This window comes from Thermobia domestica, chromosome 8 (assembly GCF_964235325.1).
Source record: "Thermobia domestica chromosome 8, izTheDome1.hap1.1, whole genome shotgun sequence".
Classification (NCBI taxonomy): Eukaryota; Metazoa; Arthropoda; class Insecta; order Zygentoma; family Lepismatidae; genus Thermobia; species Thermobia domestica.
The window spans coordinates 3,958,341-3,980,506 of record NC_137461.1 but is presented as its reverse complement, the minus strand read 5'-3'; the positions used below and the strand labels follow the sequence as shown (position 1 = coordinate 3,980,506).

Genomic DNA, 22,166 nt, shown 5'->3' with positions numbered 1-22,166 from the left:
TCAAACATTTATATAGATTTTTACCTCCCCCCCAAATATTTCAATGACGCAGTTTGCGTCATAGCTCCCCCTTGTGAGCTCCCCTGCACTTCCGATCCCCAGGGTTAACCCAGGGAAGCGGATAATTGACGCTAGTATATAATATAGGAAAAATAGCACATATTCAGTATAATCACGTGTTAAGCTGAACATCCAAGGGTAAAGGAGATTGTAATACATGAAAATTTATATCACATAAATAACTGTTAAAATGATAAATTACAAAGCGTAGCATTCCAGGAAAATAATATACTGCTCGTGATTACTACAAATTGTTTATATTTAGCTTCTTGTTCTAAGTAGAATATGACAGTATCAGGAAAAGGAGTGTAGGACTTCATATTGGTCATATTTATTTCAAAAGGACTTTAATATTAATTACAATAAGACTAACCTTTCATTAACGGACAAGTGAGTGCAAGCTGTTGCAAATATTGCTTGCAATAATCAAAGACTAAATATCAGACCCACGACATTAAGCAGACAGCATAACGTACAGTACATATTTCTGATATAACGTTCTATTGTATTGGAAAGCAGCAATTTACATGTTGATTCATTTCACGTGCTGCTCAATAATAGCTGTGAATTGAGAATTTCACAATTCTCTCTTTTCTCGTAACTGGTAAATTAAAAATTCGATGAAATCTTTCAATTTAATATAGGCCACGTTCTGAGAATTACAAAGTAATATTTTCATTTTATTTTGAGAACAGATTTTGAAGATGTGGGGGGAGGGGATTTGGCAAACGGATATGTAACAAACCTTTTGTTATTCTACTCTGCAGAACGTTTAATGGAGGTAATATATAATATAATATAAGCTGAACCTGCGCTCTCTACACAGCGCATCATTCGCATATGAGCATAAATCTCATTCTCATTCCTCACAACATATGTACATGTCCCTTCACAGACACAAGTGAAAGACGTCTTGATTTTAAAAAACTCGGCAAGGGGTATCATAAAGGGGAGATTTTCTCGATTATTTTTTCTCAATATCTCGCACCGTTTGCAAGATTTGAGCCTACTTCCGGTTGGAGTTTCTAACTCATGTATAACTAATGTTTTCTTTCTTCTTGCTTGCAGTATGTAATAAGCAAATACATTACATATACAATTAATTATGTCAGTTATATATGATGTTCATTGGGCAAAACACTCAATAAATAAAGATTTATCTTAGACTCGAACTGGACAATCTATGCAAAATTTCCAATCGATCAGTGAAAACGTCATCTTTCTAGAGGCTGTAGTTTCCGAGATCTCATTGTCGAAAGGATTGACCACAAACATATAAACATAGTTTAAAAGAACTCGGAAGAAGGAAGCACAATTCACATACATTGATTTTAGAGAAGGCTTATTAAAATACAAAGGCTTTGAATAATAATTTTATATCATAAACTTTATGAAAAAGATATAGTTTACTAATTTAGACTATTTAGAGTACAAATACTCAAAATGTTGTCTCTGTTAAACGTGAAATCACACACAACCGTAAATGAAAGACTTGAAAGCCAAAGTTATAGGTTGGAGCTCAGGCGCTTTTAATTGCTATTGTAGCATAATATCCTTAATAGAGGCTTTTGAAAAGTCTTTCCAAAAGCATGGGTACCTCATTTTTGTAAAATTTATATTATTATTAGAATTCTCGTCTGTAAATTCAGAGGATTACCTCACATGTTTCCAAATTAATGTATTTTTATAACTTACAAAGAGTAAAAATTGACTGGACGGGGACTTGAACCCGGAATCTCCGGCATACTGTATCGATGTGTTAACCGCTACGCCACCCAGTCCGCTTCCCAGTTCAGCCATTCACTGGAAAGTTATGTACATTCCTACTCCTGCAGTCAGTGCTCTTCACTCAAACCACATGACTTGTACCACAGTCTAGCTGCTATGCTTGGACAATCCAATTAGATCACTTTCTCATTCTTCGTAAGTTCTTGAATTCTCACCTACAGAGGATTGTGGTGTGTAAAAATAAGTTTAAATCCGTTGCTTCGTCCATTCATTAATATAATGTATTTTTAATTGGTAATGTTCATACTAGTGAAGTTTACCGTATTTTTTGCAGTTAGCATATATTCAACAAATAAATTAACAGTTTCTAAGTACACATTAGTTGTAATATCCTGTTTCTATCTTTGTTAGTAAATTTATAAACAAAACAAATTAATTTCCAATTTGAGTTAATATTGCATCGTTGTGCTGTTGTGTTCCAAATCCATGTAAAGAAAAACTGGTATGAACAAGTTGCTTAATTTAGCTGTGTTGTGTGTTATGATGAGTAGGGTATGTATAACCTAGCATTCTCACTGGAAAGTATGTTTTTAATAATTTCTACATTCCCAATGTAATAACTCTGATTTTGATGTATTCTTCAACCCATGAAGTTGGAATATTTTTTTCCACCATAGGCGGCTATTAAAGCATGGTTTTTGATATTGCAGGTAATACTTATGGTACTGGGTTCACTGCAATCAAGATGACTGCTCTCGGTCGTCCACAGCTATTGGTAAGTAACAACGTATTATCTCTGATCAAAAAGTATTCTATTTTTACTCTTAAAAACAATACATATATTACGATCCTGGGTTCGATTCTTGTCTGTCCCTGTTCGGCAAAGCCATTCTATTACGGTACAGCATTGCGCTGCCCAGTACGCACCATCCTTAACCGGCCACCGCGGAGAACTCTCTACTCTTGGCCCCCGAATAATATAGCTTTGCACTATTTTATTTAAGGGTTCAGAAAGTTCGTCCCCGCGACAGTCGTTCAAGGAAGGCACGATACATCTTACCGTAATGGTCCAGATTCGGACGGAATCACCTGGTAATAGTCCTAAGGCGCGTTATAGAAAATAGATGAGAGCATCACCTACTTTCATGGATTTAACATAAGTAATTCAACAATCACGTTCTCGTCTCGTCATGCAATCTGTAAAAAGAAAGAACTGACAAAACTACATATTATAGTGCCATTTATTGGAAATGAATAAACGTACCTGAGACAAATAAGTTTTTCTTTACATTATGTTGCCCCGATTACGAAGTGAGTTCGTAAATATGCTTTTTAATTAATCACTAGAATAGTTTTAGTCCGTCATGGCTCGCCAATAGTTGTGATCACGTTTTAAGTAGAAACACTATATATCCGACGAATCCACTCGCAGAAATCGTCCTTTCTTCCAATTCAAAGAATTTAATAAACAGTCTTTCCAGGCAAACGTGATGACAGCATTATGTTGCGATTTCTGTTGAAGAATTGACTTGTTTCGACATTTTTCGTGTTAGTCGAGGATCAGGAGTCCATTGCCTTCGAGTGCACCTTGCCAAGTCCTTTGTTTCACTCGTAATCTCGATCACGCCCCCTTGTCATTATAAAGTATTACTTGGGGCTGATTTACTTTAACAACGACTTACGTAAAAACCACTAGAATATTCATATTAGCAATACTATTTTTACTGAATGTTTATGCACATTCGAAGATAACGATGTATTTTCTAAATCACAGGACAACTTATACTCTTTTTAAACAATGTCTGGTATCGAGACCAGGATATGGTCAGTAAAAAATAGCTGAATCATGCTTCACACACACACACTAATACACCGAAATCCAACTATTACGCTTCAAACTCTCCATTCTTTCCTTTTCTTTTACTCTGTCTTTTAGCACCACCAGGCGGCAGCACAATCAATGAGAAGCATACACCACTCAAAACGTACGAATTTAGATGAACGTCACATAATGCACTAATGCAGAATTTGCGTTTAAGCGAAAAATTTATTAAGCAAAATTTTGGTACAGTTATACATATATATATATATATATATATATATATATATATATATATATATATATATATATATATATATATATATATATATATATATATATATATATATATATATATATATATATATATATATATATATATATATATATATATATATATATATATCTGTGAATTTCTGTTCAAAGTAGGCCTCTTGAGAGTGCACACGCTTGTTGCAATGGTTCTTCCATTCTTTGAAGTACGGTGGCTCAGTGGTTGAGCGCTTACCTCTGGTGCGTGGGGTCCTAGGTTCGATCCCGGCCAAGTAACTGGTGGACATCATGTCCGTGGGTTTTCTCGGGATACTCCTGTTTCCGCCTATATTCTCATTTCACCAATTTTTCCATCATTATTCACTTGCCTTAATCATCTTATCCCTTAGCATAACGGGCATAATCGTCGGACGTTCAATTGAAAGAGTTCATTTTCTTGGAAGTAATCGTGTGACGTCGATAGCAGATCTCATCGTGTTATCTATGATCTCTTCTTATCTCTTCTCTTTGCTGAAATAAATGTTAGTGTAAATTATTGTTTGGTACTAATGTTTTATTGTTTTCTAAATACAGGAAGTTTTATGTATAAGTATTTAAGGTAACAAGTAAATCGTGTATGTATGGAAGAAATGAGAGCGTTGGACGAATATAGGAATAGTGGAAACCGATTTTTCTAAACTACTTCAGAAGTAATAGTTTCGCGGGTCAGGGAAAATTTACTTAATCATGAAAATTCAGGGAAATCAATGTCGGAGTTTCTTTATAAACCGTGAGCTAAGATATTAGATTTTTAAGTGGAACTGATGGTGAGCAATGTAAATACATGACATTTTACTGTACGACTAGAATATAGAAATACTCTTTTTATGTCATGAACAGAGAATAAATTTTCTTTCTCTTTGTCAATCGCATAACTTAAGATACAAAAGTTCCGATTTTAAAGTACGAATGTAGCTTATTAATAACTGTTAAATCTGTGTGTTGCATAAGTATAAAACTAGTTTGTTTCATTGTAGCTTCAGCTGTCTGAGGTAATCATGAGAACCCGCCAGTACTTCTCTGAGATGACCGGACGACAAGGCAGCATTATCCAGCATCACGTGGGTGCTGACGAAATCAAGCAGAAATATGAACAAGCTCGTTTAGCTAACGAAGCACCGGTGAAAGATTTCTTGGAGAAGATGACTTATGACAGCTCTGGGTATGTCTTCCTATACTTTTATAACTGCTATATTTGTAGTAAGAAATATTCTAAATTTTTGCGTGTGTCAGTAGGTAGGCTATGTTCTAAACGAAGATTCCAACCTTCCTTAAAATCTGTAGAATATATAGAGACCTTGAAAGTAGCGCTGGAAACCTTAAGAAAATGAATTTTCTCATTCTGATAGTCAATACTTGTAGTGCGAAATCTAGTTCACCTGCATAGTGGATCTGTTGCATGTTTTGTAAAATTGTTAGAAATATTTCCTAATTCTATTAATTCTTTGAGTTTTCTCTACTTAATTAGAGTTATTAATAATATTTATTTATACTCCTTTCTAACCAAAAGTAATAAATAGACAAAAAAGTTGATATTTATTAATTTGAAATAGTGTTTATAGTCTTGCAATTTATTTATTTTATTTATTTATTTTATTTATTTATTTTTTCGTTCACATATCTTTTTCACTTACATCTCTCTTGCTTGTTAAGCTTACCAAGAGAAAGAAGGTTCAAAATAATTAATAACGTAAATATTAATTTGAAAAGTGAAGCCTTACCTTATACATACAGCCCCATAGCAGAATATGCCGCGATCTGCGATGTGGTCGTAGAAACATTTGCCGCGCCTGTGCAGAAAAATTGCCAGAGGAAAACATAGCCAACAAAAAAGTATAAAAACATGCCTGCTGTGGTGAAGACTCTTTAAAATTGCAGTAACAGATATCCGAGGCAAATACTCTGTTGCAGTAAAGCTAATGATGTTTTGTTTAAGTATACCATTGAGGCCTCATGTGAAAGCTGGGGTTCAGTGGTTACTAATGTGATGGAGAAAAGACCAGCAGCAAAGGATGGACTTAGTGATGATATTGGAACAAGAGGCCAGCTTACATATATTATCCTAAATGGACCCTCATCAGGATATAAAAAATTCCTTAAAGCTGCTTTCATTACAAAATACGGTGTATCGTATCATAAATATTTTAAATCTGCTTCTTTTAGCGAAACTCTTTAAAAAAATGTAACTTCACAGGTTGTAACTCAAACTAGGGATACCGCTAAAAACTGTTTACCATGCCTCATTTAACGCTGTAATAAAAACCTGATACTATCATCTTGAGTTTTTATTTTGGAATTCGTGCAGAAAATTTTTCACTTACAACAGCTCATTGCAAAAAGACAAAGTTCTGCCATCGAGACATACAGTAATCCTCAAGTGGGGAAACTGTGGTCTATACTTTTTGTTATCCGTCCTTTAAAATTGAATTTACTCGTTACTATGATATTTTATTTCAAAAACCAAATACAATATACTCTTCCTCTAATCCAACCGTGCGCTACAGCTCACCTAGTACTCCGAATTTTGTGCTGAATTCTTTGCGTTGCAAATGTTGTTTTTAGCTAAGAAACTGAAGACCATTGATGGCTTTTCACTCCATAATAGTTACCTTCTTGTAATCCAACACAAACAGATTAATGGTAGTATCCTGTCTAAAAAAAACTGGAATATAAAAACATCTCGTAGGTAAGTTGATGCCTACGTACCTGACTGAATTTGGTATGTACAAGGTAGAATTGGTGGGGGCTTTGCTTTGTCATATCGTAGCGGCGACTTGAGGATTTCATTTTATTTTAAGGAGATCAGAATAGCCAAAGGAAGCATTACCATATTACAAATAAACTTACACTGAGTGAAATGTAACAGTTAATAGCTATTTGCTAAATTAATGTACGAATGAAATGTTGTTAAATTAATCAAATCAATAGCTCCATTGCTCATAAGCTCCGAGAATGTGTTGCTGGTTTCTTGCGTGCGTATTAATCTGTAAAACACTGAGCAGTTCGTAACAGTCATAGTTATAGGGAGATCGCTCAGGTTTCTCAGGAAGTAGTAGAGATCGCAAAAAACAAAGGATGAAACTACGTAGACAAATTCACATTGCTACGCGAAGGGCCAGCAGTTGAAAAAGAATAATCGAAGAATTAGAACTGCATAGTTGAATCTGCATCTCGCTCATATAGTGATCAAGCTTATTGAAGCATGAGAGTATGTACTAATATGTGAAAATTAACTGTAGGAACTCTTTCGTGTCCTCCATAGAGGAAATGTTTCTTATCTCCTAAAAAATGCTATAGACTTCAGCTCTATTTGAATCAGTGCCAAGTATTTAACTGCTTATTTAAGAACGTACACAACAAGAATAAAATAATATTCTGATAATGAAACCCTCAAAGTCAGAAAGCACTTTTAAGTTCCTAAATATTGTTGGAGACTAGTCCAAGAAGGATTAAACATAAACTTGGCACAGCAAATCATTCAGTGCGAACTATATTAATTATTCCACCTATCTCCCTTTGAAAGAGATCTAGAAATTATCAGCTATGTGTATAAGAAAAACTACATAACTTACACGGTTTACATGACCCAAACATTGTTAGGGTCATGAAATCTATGAGGCTCAGGTGGGCAGATCATGTAGCCAGGATGGAAGAAAGTAGAAACCTTTCGAAGTCTTAACTGGAAGACCAATCGGAAAACAACCATTAGGAAGATCTAGGAGCAGATGGGAGGACAATATTAAGATGGATCTCACAGAAATAGGAATTCAAAGTAGAAACTGGATCCAGTAGGTTAAGGATAGAAGTCAGTGGAGGAGAGATTTTGCACTGGGGTTTCTTACACTGAATTTTCTGGTACCTATCACACATTACAATTATTTTAGTAGTTATTAGTAATGCACGACACTTAAAACGTAAAATAGTTCTACCTTAAAGGAAACCCTCCTGGCCATACTTCTACGAATTTTGCTTTGGTATTTGAACAAATAACTCTTACTTTTCAAGCAGAGTGGAAGAGAAACGCTGTTTTTTTTTTTTTCCCAAGAGATTGAAAAAAAAAAGTGAGTAGCAATTTTAATTCATAAAGGAAATTGGAATAAGTTGACCACTGTAATACTCTTTAGTTTGTCTTATGAGGCTTAATATGAGTTATATTTATTTACTGTTTTTTTTTTTTTTCGTTTCAGTGTGATTCACTTGTTCCCGTGGAGCGGAATCATCGATGAAAATGCTCAACTCAGTGACACATTCCGAATCCCTGATCTGAAAACAGGAAAGATGGTGCGATTGATCACGCAGCTGACACCAAAAGAGGAAGAGATGTTCCGAAACATGATCCGCCGTTGCAACACCATTTTTAAGGTATCGGAATCATTAGTTTACCTTCTTAAGGGCTTAACTATTTTTCTGTATGCATTTACTGTTGAAAAGGATTTAGTATTTAAGTGTTTGTGAGTGACCAAACCCTGTTGAAAAAGATAGTAAGAACTGTACAAACTGTACAGAGAATCTTTTTTTTTTCCGTAACGCAATTTAAAGTACTTATTTTTATTACTTTTCTGTGTGTTTACATTTCTGGAGGTTTTAGGGGAGCCGCAGTAGCTCAGTGGTAGAGCGTAAGCCTCTAGTGCGTGGGGTCCTTAGTTCGATCCCAGCTTGCGCCAAGTGAACTTTGTGGTGGACAAACACTGTGTGCGTGGGTTTACTCGGGGTTCTCCCGTTTCCTCCCACTTTATTCATTCCATGATTTCATTCATTTCTAATCGTCGTCTCCTTTAGCCTACGCGGCGTAATCGTGGGACATAAAACTAAAAATTTTCGTTTTTTTTCTTTCTTCCCAAAAGGTTCTATTTGTAGTTATCACATTTTCGTAGCTCCAAATTTCACCCGGATCATTTGACGATTCTGTCGTAGATACCTGTAGGTCTCTTTCTGAAGTTTGCTTGTCTGTTTGGATTAAACCCAAATACAGTTGACGTAGCTGTCAAAATATTTGCTTCACAAAGACCTTTCAAATAAGATATTACTTGACCCTGCTACCTACGTCTCACTTGGGTATTGGCTCGTGGGCTCGTGGAATAATCTCTAAAGAAACAGTTGATAACCTGGTTCAGAGCACACCTATGTGCAAAAGAAGAAAAGTGGTTTCTCTGCTGTTATAAAACGTCCAGAACGAACAAAGAATATTTTTTTACTTGAATGAAATACTAATTTTAAATAATAATTAAAAGTTACGAAAATATACAGTTTGTCCAATAAGTGAGTTGAGTGGCCGACCTGATGGTCACAACCCCCTTTTTTTATTATTATTATTAGTTATCTTCCGTACACAGCTCGGGCAAGGCTCTGATTTAGTTTGATTAGCTCAAAATATACGGGTTTCGGAAGTTAGTCCTTTATTAATCCTATCAGAAAATACTGAGCGTGGATTCTGATTTACTTAATGAGATTCTGGAATTTACTTGTTCGCGATTTTATATATAGACCTTGTAGTTGAACGAAAAGGTTTGTGGTATAAAGATCTTTTAAACAATACGTGTATTACTTCATCTTCTCTTTTTCATTTTTCTTAGATACTTCCAGTGTACCCTTCAAGCGACGCCAATAATCGAATTCTCTTAGTGTAAGCTTCTCAGTTAATGGAATACAGGTTCAAGTTTTAAATACTGTAATGTCTTTTGGTATTAGCCCTTCCCCAATTTTATCATAAAAATAATCTCTATGGAATAATTACAAAGAAACTTTGTAAAGATACAAAAATAAGTGTTTCAGTATTAGACCACAGCACATGTAAAATCAAAATAGGTACCGTATGTACGGGTAACCCATTTGCCCAATGCAGCCTCCAGAGTTTTATAAAGGAATCTCCACAAGTATGGGAGACGTTTTATAGGGATCCTTCTTTGTCCAAAGCAGCCTCCGGAGGTGGGTTGTGATTAGGAATCTCCTTCGCCCATTGCAGCTACCGGAAATTATGTAGGTAGGAAAACTCCTTTGTCCAATGCGACCTCAGGAGCGGGTGTTGTAGGTTAAGTGATGAGTGTTCAACTGATAATTGGTCCTCTCCTGGTCTTTTATAGGAGATTTCTGAGCGATTCGCCCATCTTCGGATTCCACCTCGTCGGTTTCGTGTCTTCCTGTTTTCTTCCGTATCGTTTGCGTTATAAACAATAGCACGTATTTTACAATTATGATATGTGCTTAAAGTAATAATACACGCTGAAAGGTAGGGATCCATACAATATAAATTTTCTCAGAGAAAAGGTTGAATCCTGACTTTTGGGATATCCAGTATATGAAGATAGATTGACTGGTTAAAATTTAATGGGACATCAGCAGCGAGGTATATAGAGTTCAATAACTATTGCATTTGGTAGTATTATACAGGAAAACATTCGGCACGTCTATTTTTATGTTCATCCTGTTCTTCAGGCGATGTTGAATGGCGTGCTTTGTATTGTTTATCTAAATTGCATTCATTTTGCTACATAATATTTAATAAGTCTTAATTCGTTTTTCAGGCAGCCCAAGATATGGATTGTCGTGTAATGGTTGATGCAGAACAAACTTATTTTCAGCCTGCTATCAATAGACTGACGCTCGAAATGATGCGCAAATATAACAAGGATAAGGTAAGTTTCTAATTCCCTCCTTGAGATAGTTTTACGTTCGGATCGTGGTGTTATATGATAATTGAAGAAGACTATTTTTATCTGACTCCACATCGCCTGTAGAAGAAAATTCAAATTTGCTACAAATACGTATCATTGGGTCTAGAAAGAACGTACGTTGGACCTTACCACAGTATTTTGAAAGACTGTGGGATAGGCAGGGCTGGGTCTTAGGTCCTCCTGGTTACCAAGAGTTTCCAGCAGCGAGTTGGACTCTGCCGTTCTATGATCATACCGTGAGATTCGATACCTTGCGGTGCCCGTGGCACCAAAAGGAGAGGGTGTTTGCCTTAATGCCCGGGCACCGGGATTGCATATATGCCGATAGATTCTCGTTCATTAGTTAAGTTTCCTCCACTAGTAGATAGAACTGAAAGATGGGCTTCGCGAAATGGGCATATCCCATTATCCTACTTGTGATAGGTTCTTTGAGTTTTTGTGGCATACACTTCCAACGAGCACTCCCTGCTAACATCTGAGCAAACGTAGGTCGGTTTAGAGAGCTAGGTACCGATCTACAAAGAAGGGCAAGCACCAATCCCATCACGGGAAAAGAGATGTAGTATCACTTCCTCAAACATTTCCCTAATACTATCTGCGCATGATCTATTTGCACAGAGCATCATGATCTTAGATTCCGTACAGATCAATGAATAATTCTTGTAAGATGGCAGTGCGTTCATTTAGTGTAGATCTATTTGTGATTTTGTGTAAAATACGAATAAACTTATGGTAGTATTAAAATATTAACGGTAACATACATTTACGCAACTGTTTTTGTTTACCTCAATATTGCGGGTTTTCATCTTTAACGATATTTCAGTTAATGAGGCTTCTACTTGCATCTAGTCAGTTTTTTCAACTGTAGAATTGAATAAGAAACTGAGACATCTTCCATATGTCTTGTACTGGACAGACGTACTATAATTTCTACAAGTATACTTATAAAATACAAGACAAGTTTCCTGTTAAGTTCTCTTTTTTCTCTTCCTATTTTTCCCTGTTCCTCTCTTCTTTTTCTCTCTTCCTCTCTTCTTTTTCTCTCTTCCTCTCTTCTTTTTCTCTCTTCCTCTCTTCTTTTTCTCTCTTCCTCTCTTCTTTTTCTCTCTTCCTCTCTTCTTTTTCTCTCTTCCTCTCTTCTTTTTCTCTCTTCCTCTCTTCTTTTTCTCTCTTCCTCTCTTCTTTTTCTCTCTATTCCTCTCTTTTTTCTCTCTATTCCTCTCTTTTTTCTCTCTATTCCTCTCTTTTTTCTCTCTATTCCTCTCTTCTTTCTCTCTATTCCTCTCTTCTTTCTCTCTATTCCTCTCTTCTTTCTCTCTATTCCTCTCTTCTTTCTCTCTTTTCTCTCTCTTCCTCTCTTCTTTCTCTTTCTTCTTCCTCTCTTCTTTCTCTTTCTTCTTCCTCTCCTCTCTCTTCCTCTTTTCTTTCTCTTTCTTCTTCCTCTTTTCTTTCTCTTTCTTCTTTATCTCTCTTTTTCTCTCTTTCTCTCTGACATGAATTCAAATACTTTTATGATAAATATTAAGTTTTCCTTGTTATTAGGACCTTTTTATAAGCTTTCTTTGATCATATACGGATGAGTTAAAGCCAAGAATACTTCCTCGTAATTTCAGATTACTCCATTGTTATAATATATAAGAACTACATTAAACTTCCTTATGTGTGATGTTCATGTTGACATTTACATCTTTTCTTCTCTTTTTCTAGTGTTTAATCTTTAATACCTACCAGTGCTACTTGAGGGAGACTTTTAACAACGTAGTGATCGACTTGGAGCAAGCCTCGAGACAGAACTTCTACTTTGGAGCTAAGCTGGTGCGAGGAGCCTATCTAGAACAGGTCAGAATGGCAAATTCCTTAGTCTATTTAACGTACATAGCAAAATAGTGGTGTAATCAATGTAGAGGGAATACATTTATCTGTATAACTATAAAGGCTTACCTTGTCTTTTCCAAACACATCACACCAAGAAGCTGTGGTGGCTCAGTAATAGAGCATTCATTTCTGGTGTGTGGAGTCTCTGGTTCGATCCCAACTCGCATCAATTGGCTTTGTGACGGACTAACACCGTGTGCGTGGAGTTTTTCAGGGTTCTTCGGTTTCCTCTCAGTTTCTTCATTCATCATCATCACAATCTCCTTTAGCCTAAACAGCATAATCGTGGGACGTAAAACTGAAGGATTTAATTTCCAACAAATCACATAACTAAGCACGTTGATATATTTTTACTATATTTTACTCCGATATATTATAGTTACGTCAATTTTGACAATCCTTCTGTGTCCTTTCATATAACCCACCGCATTTTCATTCTGAAGATGAACAGAAGTTTATTCCCCGAAATACATTAACGTATTTTGTTGTAGTTCTCAAAGTTAACAGGATAAGTGTTAATTCTTAGATTACGTGTACTCAATTGCAGCTATATGTAATTATTGCGAATTATTAAAAAAATATACTCAAATACATTTTTTCCTTTTTAAAATTATTAACATGAGAACGTATAGAGGGTACTATGAATTTTTGCTACTGGCTTTACGTCAAAGTGTAGACAACGGAGCAATTAATACCGCAACACGTTTACATTTAAACACCAAATTGACGTAGGGGACTTGAAACATTAACGATATTATTGAAACAACAAAGTAATCTGTTATTCTTTACAATATTAGTAGTTTGATGAACGAAATACAATGAAAACTAGGAAGATACTCTTGGTACTCTTGGAACTCTTGGAAGTTGGAGAAGTCTTGTAACGTAAAATAAAGTTTATTGGCTGTTACGTCAGGTATTGAGATTGACATCGAAACCAAGTTTTAGATGGAAGTTTCCAGCATATTTTATTCTGAGTAACTTGCGGATTTTCATTTTGTATTCTACATATTTATATTTTTTCATTGTTTTTTTAAATCTTTATTTATAAGTAGTACTGTATATGCATAAAGAGTATGTGTATCACAGTTAGGATGTACCCGGTAGAAGCTCATATGGTTCGAATCCCACGTTAAGCTGGAGATCCTCGTCTCATACAGCCTCTCTGCTAAAAAGGACGCTAAATTCTAATCTAACCAATCAATAAGTAGCATTGTTCTCGTACACGATCAGTTTTTACGGTTACAAAGTAGCTCCAAAGCAGATCAACAGGCGACGGTGCAACACTGTCGCAGAAAGAAATTACGGGCTGCAGAAAGATTGGCTAACCTCTAGACAAAAATTACTGCCTCAGAAATATTGTCTACTCTGTAAATAAAAATTACGGTTGCAGAGTTTCTTCTCCATAAATAAAACTCAACAACATTTATGATAATACACCGATAAACTTGAGAGGCGCGAAAGGGAAGATTAAGCGATACGAACAGTCGCTTGCAGCAGAGTCCAGACCCTATCAGACAGCAGTCTGGTGGCTGGATTTCAGCTGAGCCATTGCACATTCCTTAGTAGAACTGCCGTCGTGGTTATATCGTGATTCTTAGTACTTAGAAAATGGCTACCTCAGGACGATTTGAGAAAGCCGGCGGTCTTACGACTAACCGTCCTGCAGCCAGTGATTTTTCGTTTGAAGAGATTGGCATAACAGATATGTTGGCTTACATCCAGATAAATGGACCACCTGCAAGGGAAGCAGGAAATGTTTGAAAATAGCTTTATGTCAGAAGTATGATAATCAATACCTAAACCATTTCAAGCCTATTTCTGGAGACAAATTAATGTCTACAGAGATGATATTCAAAGTTGTAAGAAGGTTTCAAGGAGACTTAAATGATTCAGGTTTCAAGATGTAAAAAAAAGTGAACACCAAGTAAGTTCCTGTAATTCTTTTTGAGTAAATATATATTGGGATTTCTTGATTGGTTACTTATTCAGTTATTATACAGCCCTATAAGCTCCCTGTACATTTCTCCGTAAATAAAAAGCCTATAAGTAAAACAAAAAAAGTTTAGAAAAATATAATTGTAGAAACTTTTTTTTTTATGCGATTGAAAATTTTACTATGCCATTACTAAAATGCTTGCAGAAATTTTTTGAATTTTTCGTAAGTCGTGGCAGAAAATTAAGAAACGTTCTGCTTTGGGGCAAAGTAGTTTTTCTCGAAAACTTCGCATAAACTTTTACAACCACGCAAAACTTTCTTTTATCTGGATAAGATCTATCCATTGCTATATGTTTAATCTTTGAACATTCCCTCTCCACCCCACCCCCTACCTACATTAATAATATTGTAGTTTTTTTTTTTTTGTTTAATTTTATAAATTATGGCAATACAAATTATATAAATTTTCTCCATTATATGCAATACGAGATTGGTTTAAATAAGGAAAATAACAAGATTGCGTAAATCTGTTTAACTTGAGAACACTTACAAACGACAGTATTGCTTTAGTAAGATTAGTTTTTGACTTCGTCTCTGCATTCGTTCCAAAGGTACCCAAGGCATCTATGCTGACGTAGAAGTCGGTGTCAATTGCCTGAACGATAAGGAGCCATATTGAACTTCACCGCTGATTCTGAATCTGTTATGTAGGTGCGTTCTCAATGACCTAGTATCTACTAGTGGCGCTGCAACAAGTCATAACTCTTGGCGTTGCTTGGTCGGATGCTAATTGTTTTCGCTAGTCCCCACCCTGCCCTATTGTCCAATAAATAGTCCTCATCAGTAGGATGATAACCAACTCATCACCGGGTCTAATTGGCAACCTTAGTTCATTGAATTCATAGTAGTTGCCGTTGCATAACATTAGCACCGTTCACATAAATCTGATGACACCTTGTACTTCGACGAGTGACTAATGTTTCCGGAAGGACCCCATGTTCCAACTGATGTTTGAAGTATATGCCTGCCATGAGGCCCCATCTAACGAACATGCGCAAAATCAAAGATCAAACTACTGCTGACACGAAATTTATAATGGTAAAGACAATATTATATCCGTGTAAAGTCACGTTTGAGCTGATGAAGTAAGTCTTATCTTTCAATCGACTTGAGATGACAGTTTCCAACAACAGAGCATCTAAGGGGAGGGGGGAAGCTATATTATTAAATAACAATTTGTAAGAATTAAAAATCTTACATCTTAATACTTTACAGGTCGATTAAAAAAAAAAAAAAAAAAAAAGCTATGAAATTGGTTTCTTATGTATTTTGTAAATCGGGAAATCAGCATCGCAGTAAATGCAAAAAGTAAAGCAATTCTTTGATCTATACTCCATGGTTTTCAGTATAGATGTGCGGTCACTTCACCAGTGTCCTACCATTAAAATATTTCTGTAGGTGTAGCAACTGTAACTTAAAGTGTTCGACCCCCGTTTGGCTTAGTGACTAGCACGCTTGCCTTTGGTGCGCGTGGTCCCGGGTTAGATTCCTGATGGGGGTACAGTTGAACGAAAAAAGTGGTTCGGATTCCACTATAATCAGTAGGTCCCGTCCCGTTTCCCTTAGCCACCCAGGCATAATCGTGGGACGTTAAAGAAACCAAAAGAGAGTATTAAATTTTAAACAAACAATAGTTAGAATATTTGTATGTACCGTACTTACTTTCTGCTTGCAAATTTTTTCATGTGAAACAAGTCAAAATAGCCTAATAGGCATTGAAATATTTATTTGTAGATATTACAGCTAAGGCTTATGGCTCTTAATTATACATGAAATGTGCGTCAAGTTCTTTTTCTGTATTACTATTATTTATTTATTTATTTATTTATTTATTTATTTATTGATTTATTGATTTATTGATTGATTGATTGATTGCTTGATTGATTTATTGATTTATTTATTGATTGATTTATTGATTGATTGATTGATTGATGAGGAAAATAAAAGTAGGATTAATATAATCTTGATGAGTCTAGTATATGAGGCTAAGATGGTTATTTTGTTTTACATAGGAAAGAGCTCGAGCTGCTGCCCTAGGCTATGAAGATCCCACCAACCCATCTTTTGAGGCTACCTCTGAGATGTACCACAAGACGCTGACAGAATGCTTGCGACGAATGAAGGAATTGAAGGACGATGGAAAGGACATGAAGCGAATTGCCATTATGGTGGCAAGTCACAATGAAGACACCGTTCGGTTCGCCATTACCAAGTAGGTCTCAGTTGATTCTATGGTTGGTCTTCACTAATCGTTTCTATTTGTATTGTAGACATCTCTGTTGCAATTCAATTTTGATTTGGAGGGATTTCTAATAAGAATCAACAACAGGGATTAACTGAAACTTTGGAATTTCTTACTTTTTAAATTTTTTTTTAATAGCATTTAGGAATTTTTTAGCAAACTTATTTCGGTTTGCTACCTGAGTGATCAAGAAATTCAAACTGATTTCTCCTATATTAATTTTGTAATTCTTTTGTATATTTCACAAATTCTCTCTTATTCTGTTGTTCATTATCATCTAGTTGTGTTCTTGTTCCTCGCTTTCCTTCTATGGCGGTATGAAGATGATGATAATTTCTTCGTAAGATATGTCCAATCCAATTGGCCTTCATATGAAGAATGCTAGGTAGAAGTATCCTCTTCTCTTCTCTCGTATCTGTTTTAAAACATCTTCGTTTGATACTCTCTCTCTCTCTCTCCCTATCCGTTTTATCTTCATTTTTCTCCAACACTACATTTCGAAGCTCTCTAAATATTTCTTTAACTTCCGTAATGTCCAAGTCTTTGAACTATATAGTCCAATGGTCCATATATATAGCTTTTGACCAACTCTTGATAAGACCAATATTGAGCCTGCTAGTTAAGAGTGATCTTTTCTTGTTGAATGCTTCTTTGACTATGCTAATTCTTGACCTGATCTCTGTGGTGCGGTAAGAGTCTCTCGTCAAAATACTTTCCAGGTACTTGAAATTATCGACCTCTTAGTTCTCTTTGTTCTACTCCGACCCGCATGGGCGCGTTTCCACGAGATATTCTTATGACTTTCGACTTTCCGATGTTTATTTCTATTCCATATAGTTTCCCAGTATCATCTATTTTGTCAATCATGTCCTGTAGTCCTTTTCCGGTTCTAACTATAATAACCGTATCATCTCTATACCTGCCCTCCAATTGTGAAATCTCCAATTCCCATTAATGCTTCCTTCATTAAATATTCACTGTAAATGTTGAATAATTGGGGTGACGTACTTACATTCTTGTCTTACTCCTCTTCCAATCTCCACACTATTGGTTTCTCCTTCATTCAAGTGTATCTTCACTCTCCTTCATTCCCCCATGAAATTGAATGAATTCTTGGCTACGATTAACTATACAGACTAATGAATACGGATGATGAATACAAGTGCATGGTGATAAACTAAGTGATGGAATAAGAAAATCGAAGAAGTGGAGACAAAAATCAGAAAAATAATCTGTTGTACACAAATTGCCTGAGATCGAAGCAGAGTCGTGTAAAAACAGAGATAAGCGCTCAACTTTGAGCAACCATAAGTAGTTAGTAGTAAAGTAACGTAATTACCTGACCTATACAGCGTGTTTATAGTGAGTCTTTATTTTGTGTTGGACAGTGTAGAGCTGATGTTGTCGAGTTTTCATAAAGTTAGAATAAAAGTTCGGACCCAGGCCATGAGTTTTTGTGGAGATTCTCCCGTTTCCATCCACATTCTCAGTTCACGAATTATTTTACTCGCTTTCAGTAAACAGTCGCCTCCTTTAGTCTAAAGGAGATAATCGTAGGACGTAAAACTTGTTTCATTTTCATTAGAATAAAGTTCTATGAACTCTCTCCTAGAAGTAATACCAGAAATGCATGCTGTCTTCACCAATTTGGAAATACTCTTACACTGCGTGCGACATTGTTCATATCATAATATAAAGTTTCATTATTATTTTTATTGATTAATCTTAGTATCGAATTATACAAAAGGGTGTCATTTACTCTTCTGTGTTTAGACACAATTTATGTCAATGGCTACCCCGCTGTGCAATATATGAGGTGTGATGATTAAAATAAAATAATAATAGTAATAAAAAAAACTGAATAGTTTTATTGGAAACAAGGTAATAAGCTTACATATAATTTGATTTGATCTCTTTCAAAGTACTGTCCTTGGCTAGCAATGCACTTATCCCAACGTTGAACCCATGACTGGAAGGGCGTTCAGCTGCTTTGTCGTGGCCTTCTCAATGTCAGGAATAGTAGCAAAACGTGTTTCTTTAAGCACGATTTTAATTTTACGGAAGAGCCGGAAGTCGCATGGTGCTATATCTGGAGAGCACAGCAAATGTGGACAGAGGATTTTTTTTTTTTCGGCCCAAAACTTGCAGATCAAAAGCAAGTTGTAGCAAGGCCCGTTTTCATAGTGAAGAAGGAAGCCATTTGCCCATTTAATCGGCGGTTAAAATACTTTTCACGGACTCATACGAGATGTTTAATTGTTCGGAAAGCTCTCGAATAGTCATTCCCCTGTTTGAACAAATCATTTGTGCCTCTTTTTCACACGTTTCCATCTGTTTTTCATATGGAAGGACGTCTCGATTGTTGTTAGTTTTCAACCGGCTCGTTGCCGCATTTGAATCGCTTATATCACTTGTAAACAGTCGCTTCATCGCCATACACTGACTTCGATATTTCGTATGCTTCTTTTGTAGCTTACACTCTTAACACGTCCTTTCTCTTCTGCCTCTGGAAGCCAACTAACATGTCACAACTCATTCAAACTCAACACTGACTGACTGTACCAAAAGTTTAGGCTACCGGGGTTACTAGTTAAAATAGATACAACATCAATAGATGGCATTGTGCAACTACATTCACTGTACTTTTTGATCATACCGTGTATTTTTTATGTTGCGTTGGAAGTCCTCGATTATTCGTCGTAACAAGTCAGAAAAATAAACACTGCTGAACAAGAGTGCACTTATTTAATATAAAAACACATTTATATGAGTGTACATTTGAGTGTACGTCTGATAAGGATCTTGGCTAGAAGATCGAAACGTCACGTGTAAATGTATTTTTTATATTAAATAAGTGCAGTCTTGTTCAACAGTGTGTATATTTTTGTGATTTTTATTTGCAAGACGTATGACTATGATTGTGTGTCGTAACAAGTCATCTGGGATATTGATGTCAATAGTGCAGATGCAGTACTTTAGGTTTAACATCGTGGCAGAACAGATTTGGGAAACTTCTTGTTTCAGGTAACCGTATAATTAGAATTTACAAAGAAAAAATCGTGGCTCGAGCCTGCCTAGACGTACCACTATAATGAGAAATGACTTTCTATCAAAAAGATTCACAAACTTTTGTACGGCATTATGCAGGCACTCGGTAGCTGTAATACTATTGGGGACTGTGAGGCAACATTCCCAGTACTAGGACATACAAACAAACAAAGGGCACTAGGATCTAATGTTTAAGAGGGCAGACTACTAAATATTTTTAAAAAGCTGACAATTTTTCTTTTGTCAGTTTTTCGTAAATGAAGAGATAATGAAATGTAACTTACCTCAATAATAGATAATGTTATTCTACACCCGAAAATACGAATCTGAAGAATTTTCAGTGTTGCCATGCATGGAAATTACAGTGTGACCAGAATTTGAATTACCCAAAAATCTAGATTATGGCAGCGACTAGAAAAATGAACTCACGACAATTGATGACTTATCATGTTGTTTGTGTTCCTTGTTAACTACTTTTTTAAATAATAATTGTATTTATTTTGTAATAAAGAGTACAAAATAAATAATTTTTAATAAGCAGTAGAATTAAAATTCAAATATTATTTAAAAAGTAATTAAGAAGGAACATAGACAGTATGATAAGTCATTAATTGCCGTTGAGTTCATTTTTCTAGTCGCTGCCATAACCTAGATTTTTGGGTAATTCAAATTCTGGTCACACTGTAATTTCTATGGATGGCAACACTGAAAATTCTTCAGATTCGTATTTTCGGGTGTAGAATAACATTATCTATTATTGAGGTAAGTTACATTTCATTATCTCTTTTCATTTATGAAAAACTGGCAAAAGAAAAATTGTTAGCTTTTGAAAATTATTTAGTAGTCTGTCCCCTTAATCTACAAATAAAACAGTAAACTTATAAAAGGAAGCAAATAATCACAGAGGAAGACAAACTGGAAATTCTAAAGGATCTCAAGCACAGTAATTTCATGTTCTGTCTCTACTCCTTGGTTGTATTTCCATGTTAATTACTTACTTCGATTTTCGTCTCTCTACGTTTCCGTGGCTATGAATGGCCGAACAGCTCATGTGGTCAGAGTAACGGGATGGAACTCTCAAGTGATTTTTCTCTGGATGCCGTCGTCTTCATGTGCCTGAACTCTCAATCAGGTCATTCTTGACTGTGGTCTAGGATGGGCATCTGGGTGGCCACTTGGTAAATTCGGATCTCTTCTCCCACATGGTTGTTACGGCTTCCAAAGTGATAACACTATTTGTTACTCCTTCACTCGAAAATTCTCTGGTCGTTTCTAAGTCTTTGTCCCACTCCAGTCTTTTCATCTACACGAATCCTCTTAACTACGACTCTCTAAGCACAAAAGCTTACGTAAAGGTTGTTAAACTGGAAAAAACAAGATGTTCTTATGTTTTCACATCGGGTAGAAGGAAAATCTATTATGCATTAATTACATAAGTTTGATGTATGTTACATTGTATTCTGGATTTTTTGCTGTTTGAACCGATGGCTACAGGGTGTTCTGAAAATAACTTGCTCAGAGTTTTCGTAGCCCTTGGAGATTCTAGTAGTTTACAGTATAACGACAAAGCAACAGCAAATCAAGTAAAGTATACTAACAACGGCAAATCAATCAGTGTGGCAATTAAGCTATCGGTCACATAGTTGCCAAAATCATCGCAGTTTGAGAATCGAAATATGAAGGTTGTCGCACCATATATTTATTTACCATGCAGTTTGTATTGAGATCGTTTTATAGACTTCAGTAGCTATAAATACATAAATGCTTAATGACGTATTACTTCATTGCAGGATGAAGGAGCTTGGAATAAAACCCGAGGATCGAGTTCTTTGCTTTGGTCAACTTTTAGCCATGTGTGACTACATTACTTTCCCTCTAGGTGAGTAAGCCCGCATTCTATCCGGTATCAATTTCATTTGTAAAGTAATACTAGTAATGATAGAAATGACCTTTTCCTATGTGCTTACCAAGATAACAATATGTCCAATCATGTTGAACAAGATCATGCACATTGATAGTTCTTGTATAAATTAAAAGACAAATTCTGACCAAAACATATATCAACTAATAAATAATAGCGTTACAGTTTCGGCAAATTAACTTTGCCTTCATCAGACACATTATTTAAGTTAATTTGCCGAAACTGTAACGCTATTATTTATTAGTTGATATGTTTTGGTCAGAATTTGTCTTTTAATTTATACAAGAAGTTCCAAAGCTAGAATGAGTGGTATTGATAGTTCGTATCAAAAAATTTAGACAAGCAGATGGTAAAATAAATACAAGGGGACAAAGTACTCTTAATAACATTGCACATGAGCTAAAAGAGTTCGGATTCAAAGTTGGCAAAAACATATCCTATTGGAGCCACTCCTAACGTGACATACAAAAACGTCCATCGTTGATAAGGGTTCT

At 35.6% G+C, this 22,166-nt stretch overlaps 1 protein-coding gene across 3 annotated transcripts in view; it reads left to right on the top strand.

The window, feature by feature from the left end:
- Window positions 1-22,166, top strand: part of slgA (proline dehydrogenase slgA) — a 201,731-nt gene that overhangs the window by 148,873 nt on the left and 30,692 nt on the right. For all 3 annotated transcript variants that reach the window (XM_081768011.1, XM_081768008.1, XM_081768010.1), the window contains 7 exons: window positions 2,499-2,563; window positions 4,897-5,081; window positions 8,107-8,281; window positions 10,441-10,551; window positions 12,298-12,429; window positions 16,474-16,673; window positions 21,542-21,630. In XM_081768011.1, coding sequence (XP_081624137.1) covers window positions 2,534-2,563; window positions 4,897-5,081; window positions 8,107-8,281; window positions 10,441-10,551; window positions 12,298-12,429; window positions 16,474-16,673; window positions 21,542-21,630 — 922 coding nt within the window. In that variant the 5' untranslated portion in view covers window positions 2,499-2,533. The remainder of the gene's footprint in view (window positions 1-2,498; window positions 2,564-4,896; window positions 5,082-8,106; window positions 8,282-10,440; window positions 10,552-12,297; window positions 12,430-16,473; window positions 16,674-21,541; window positions 21,631-22,166) is intronic.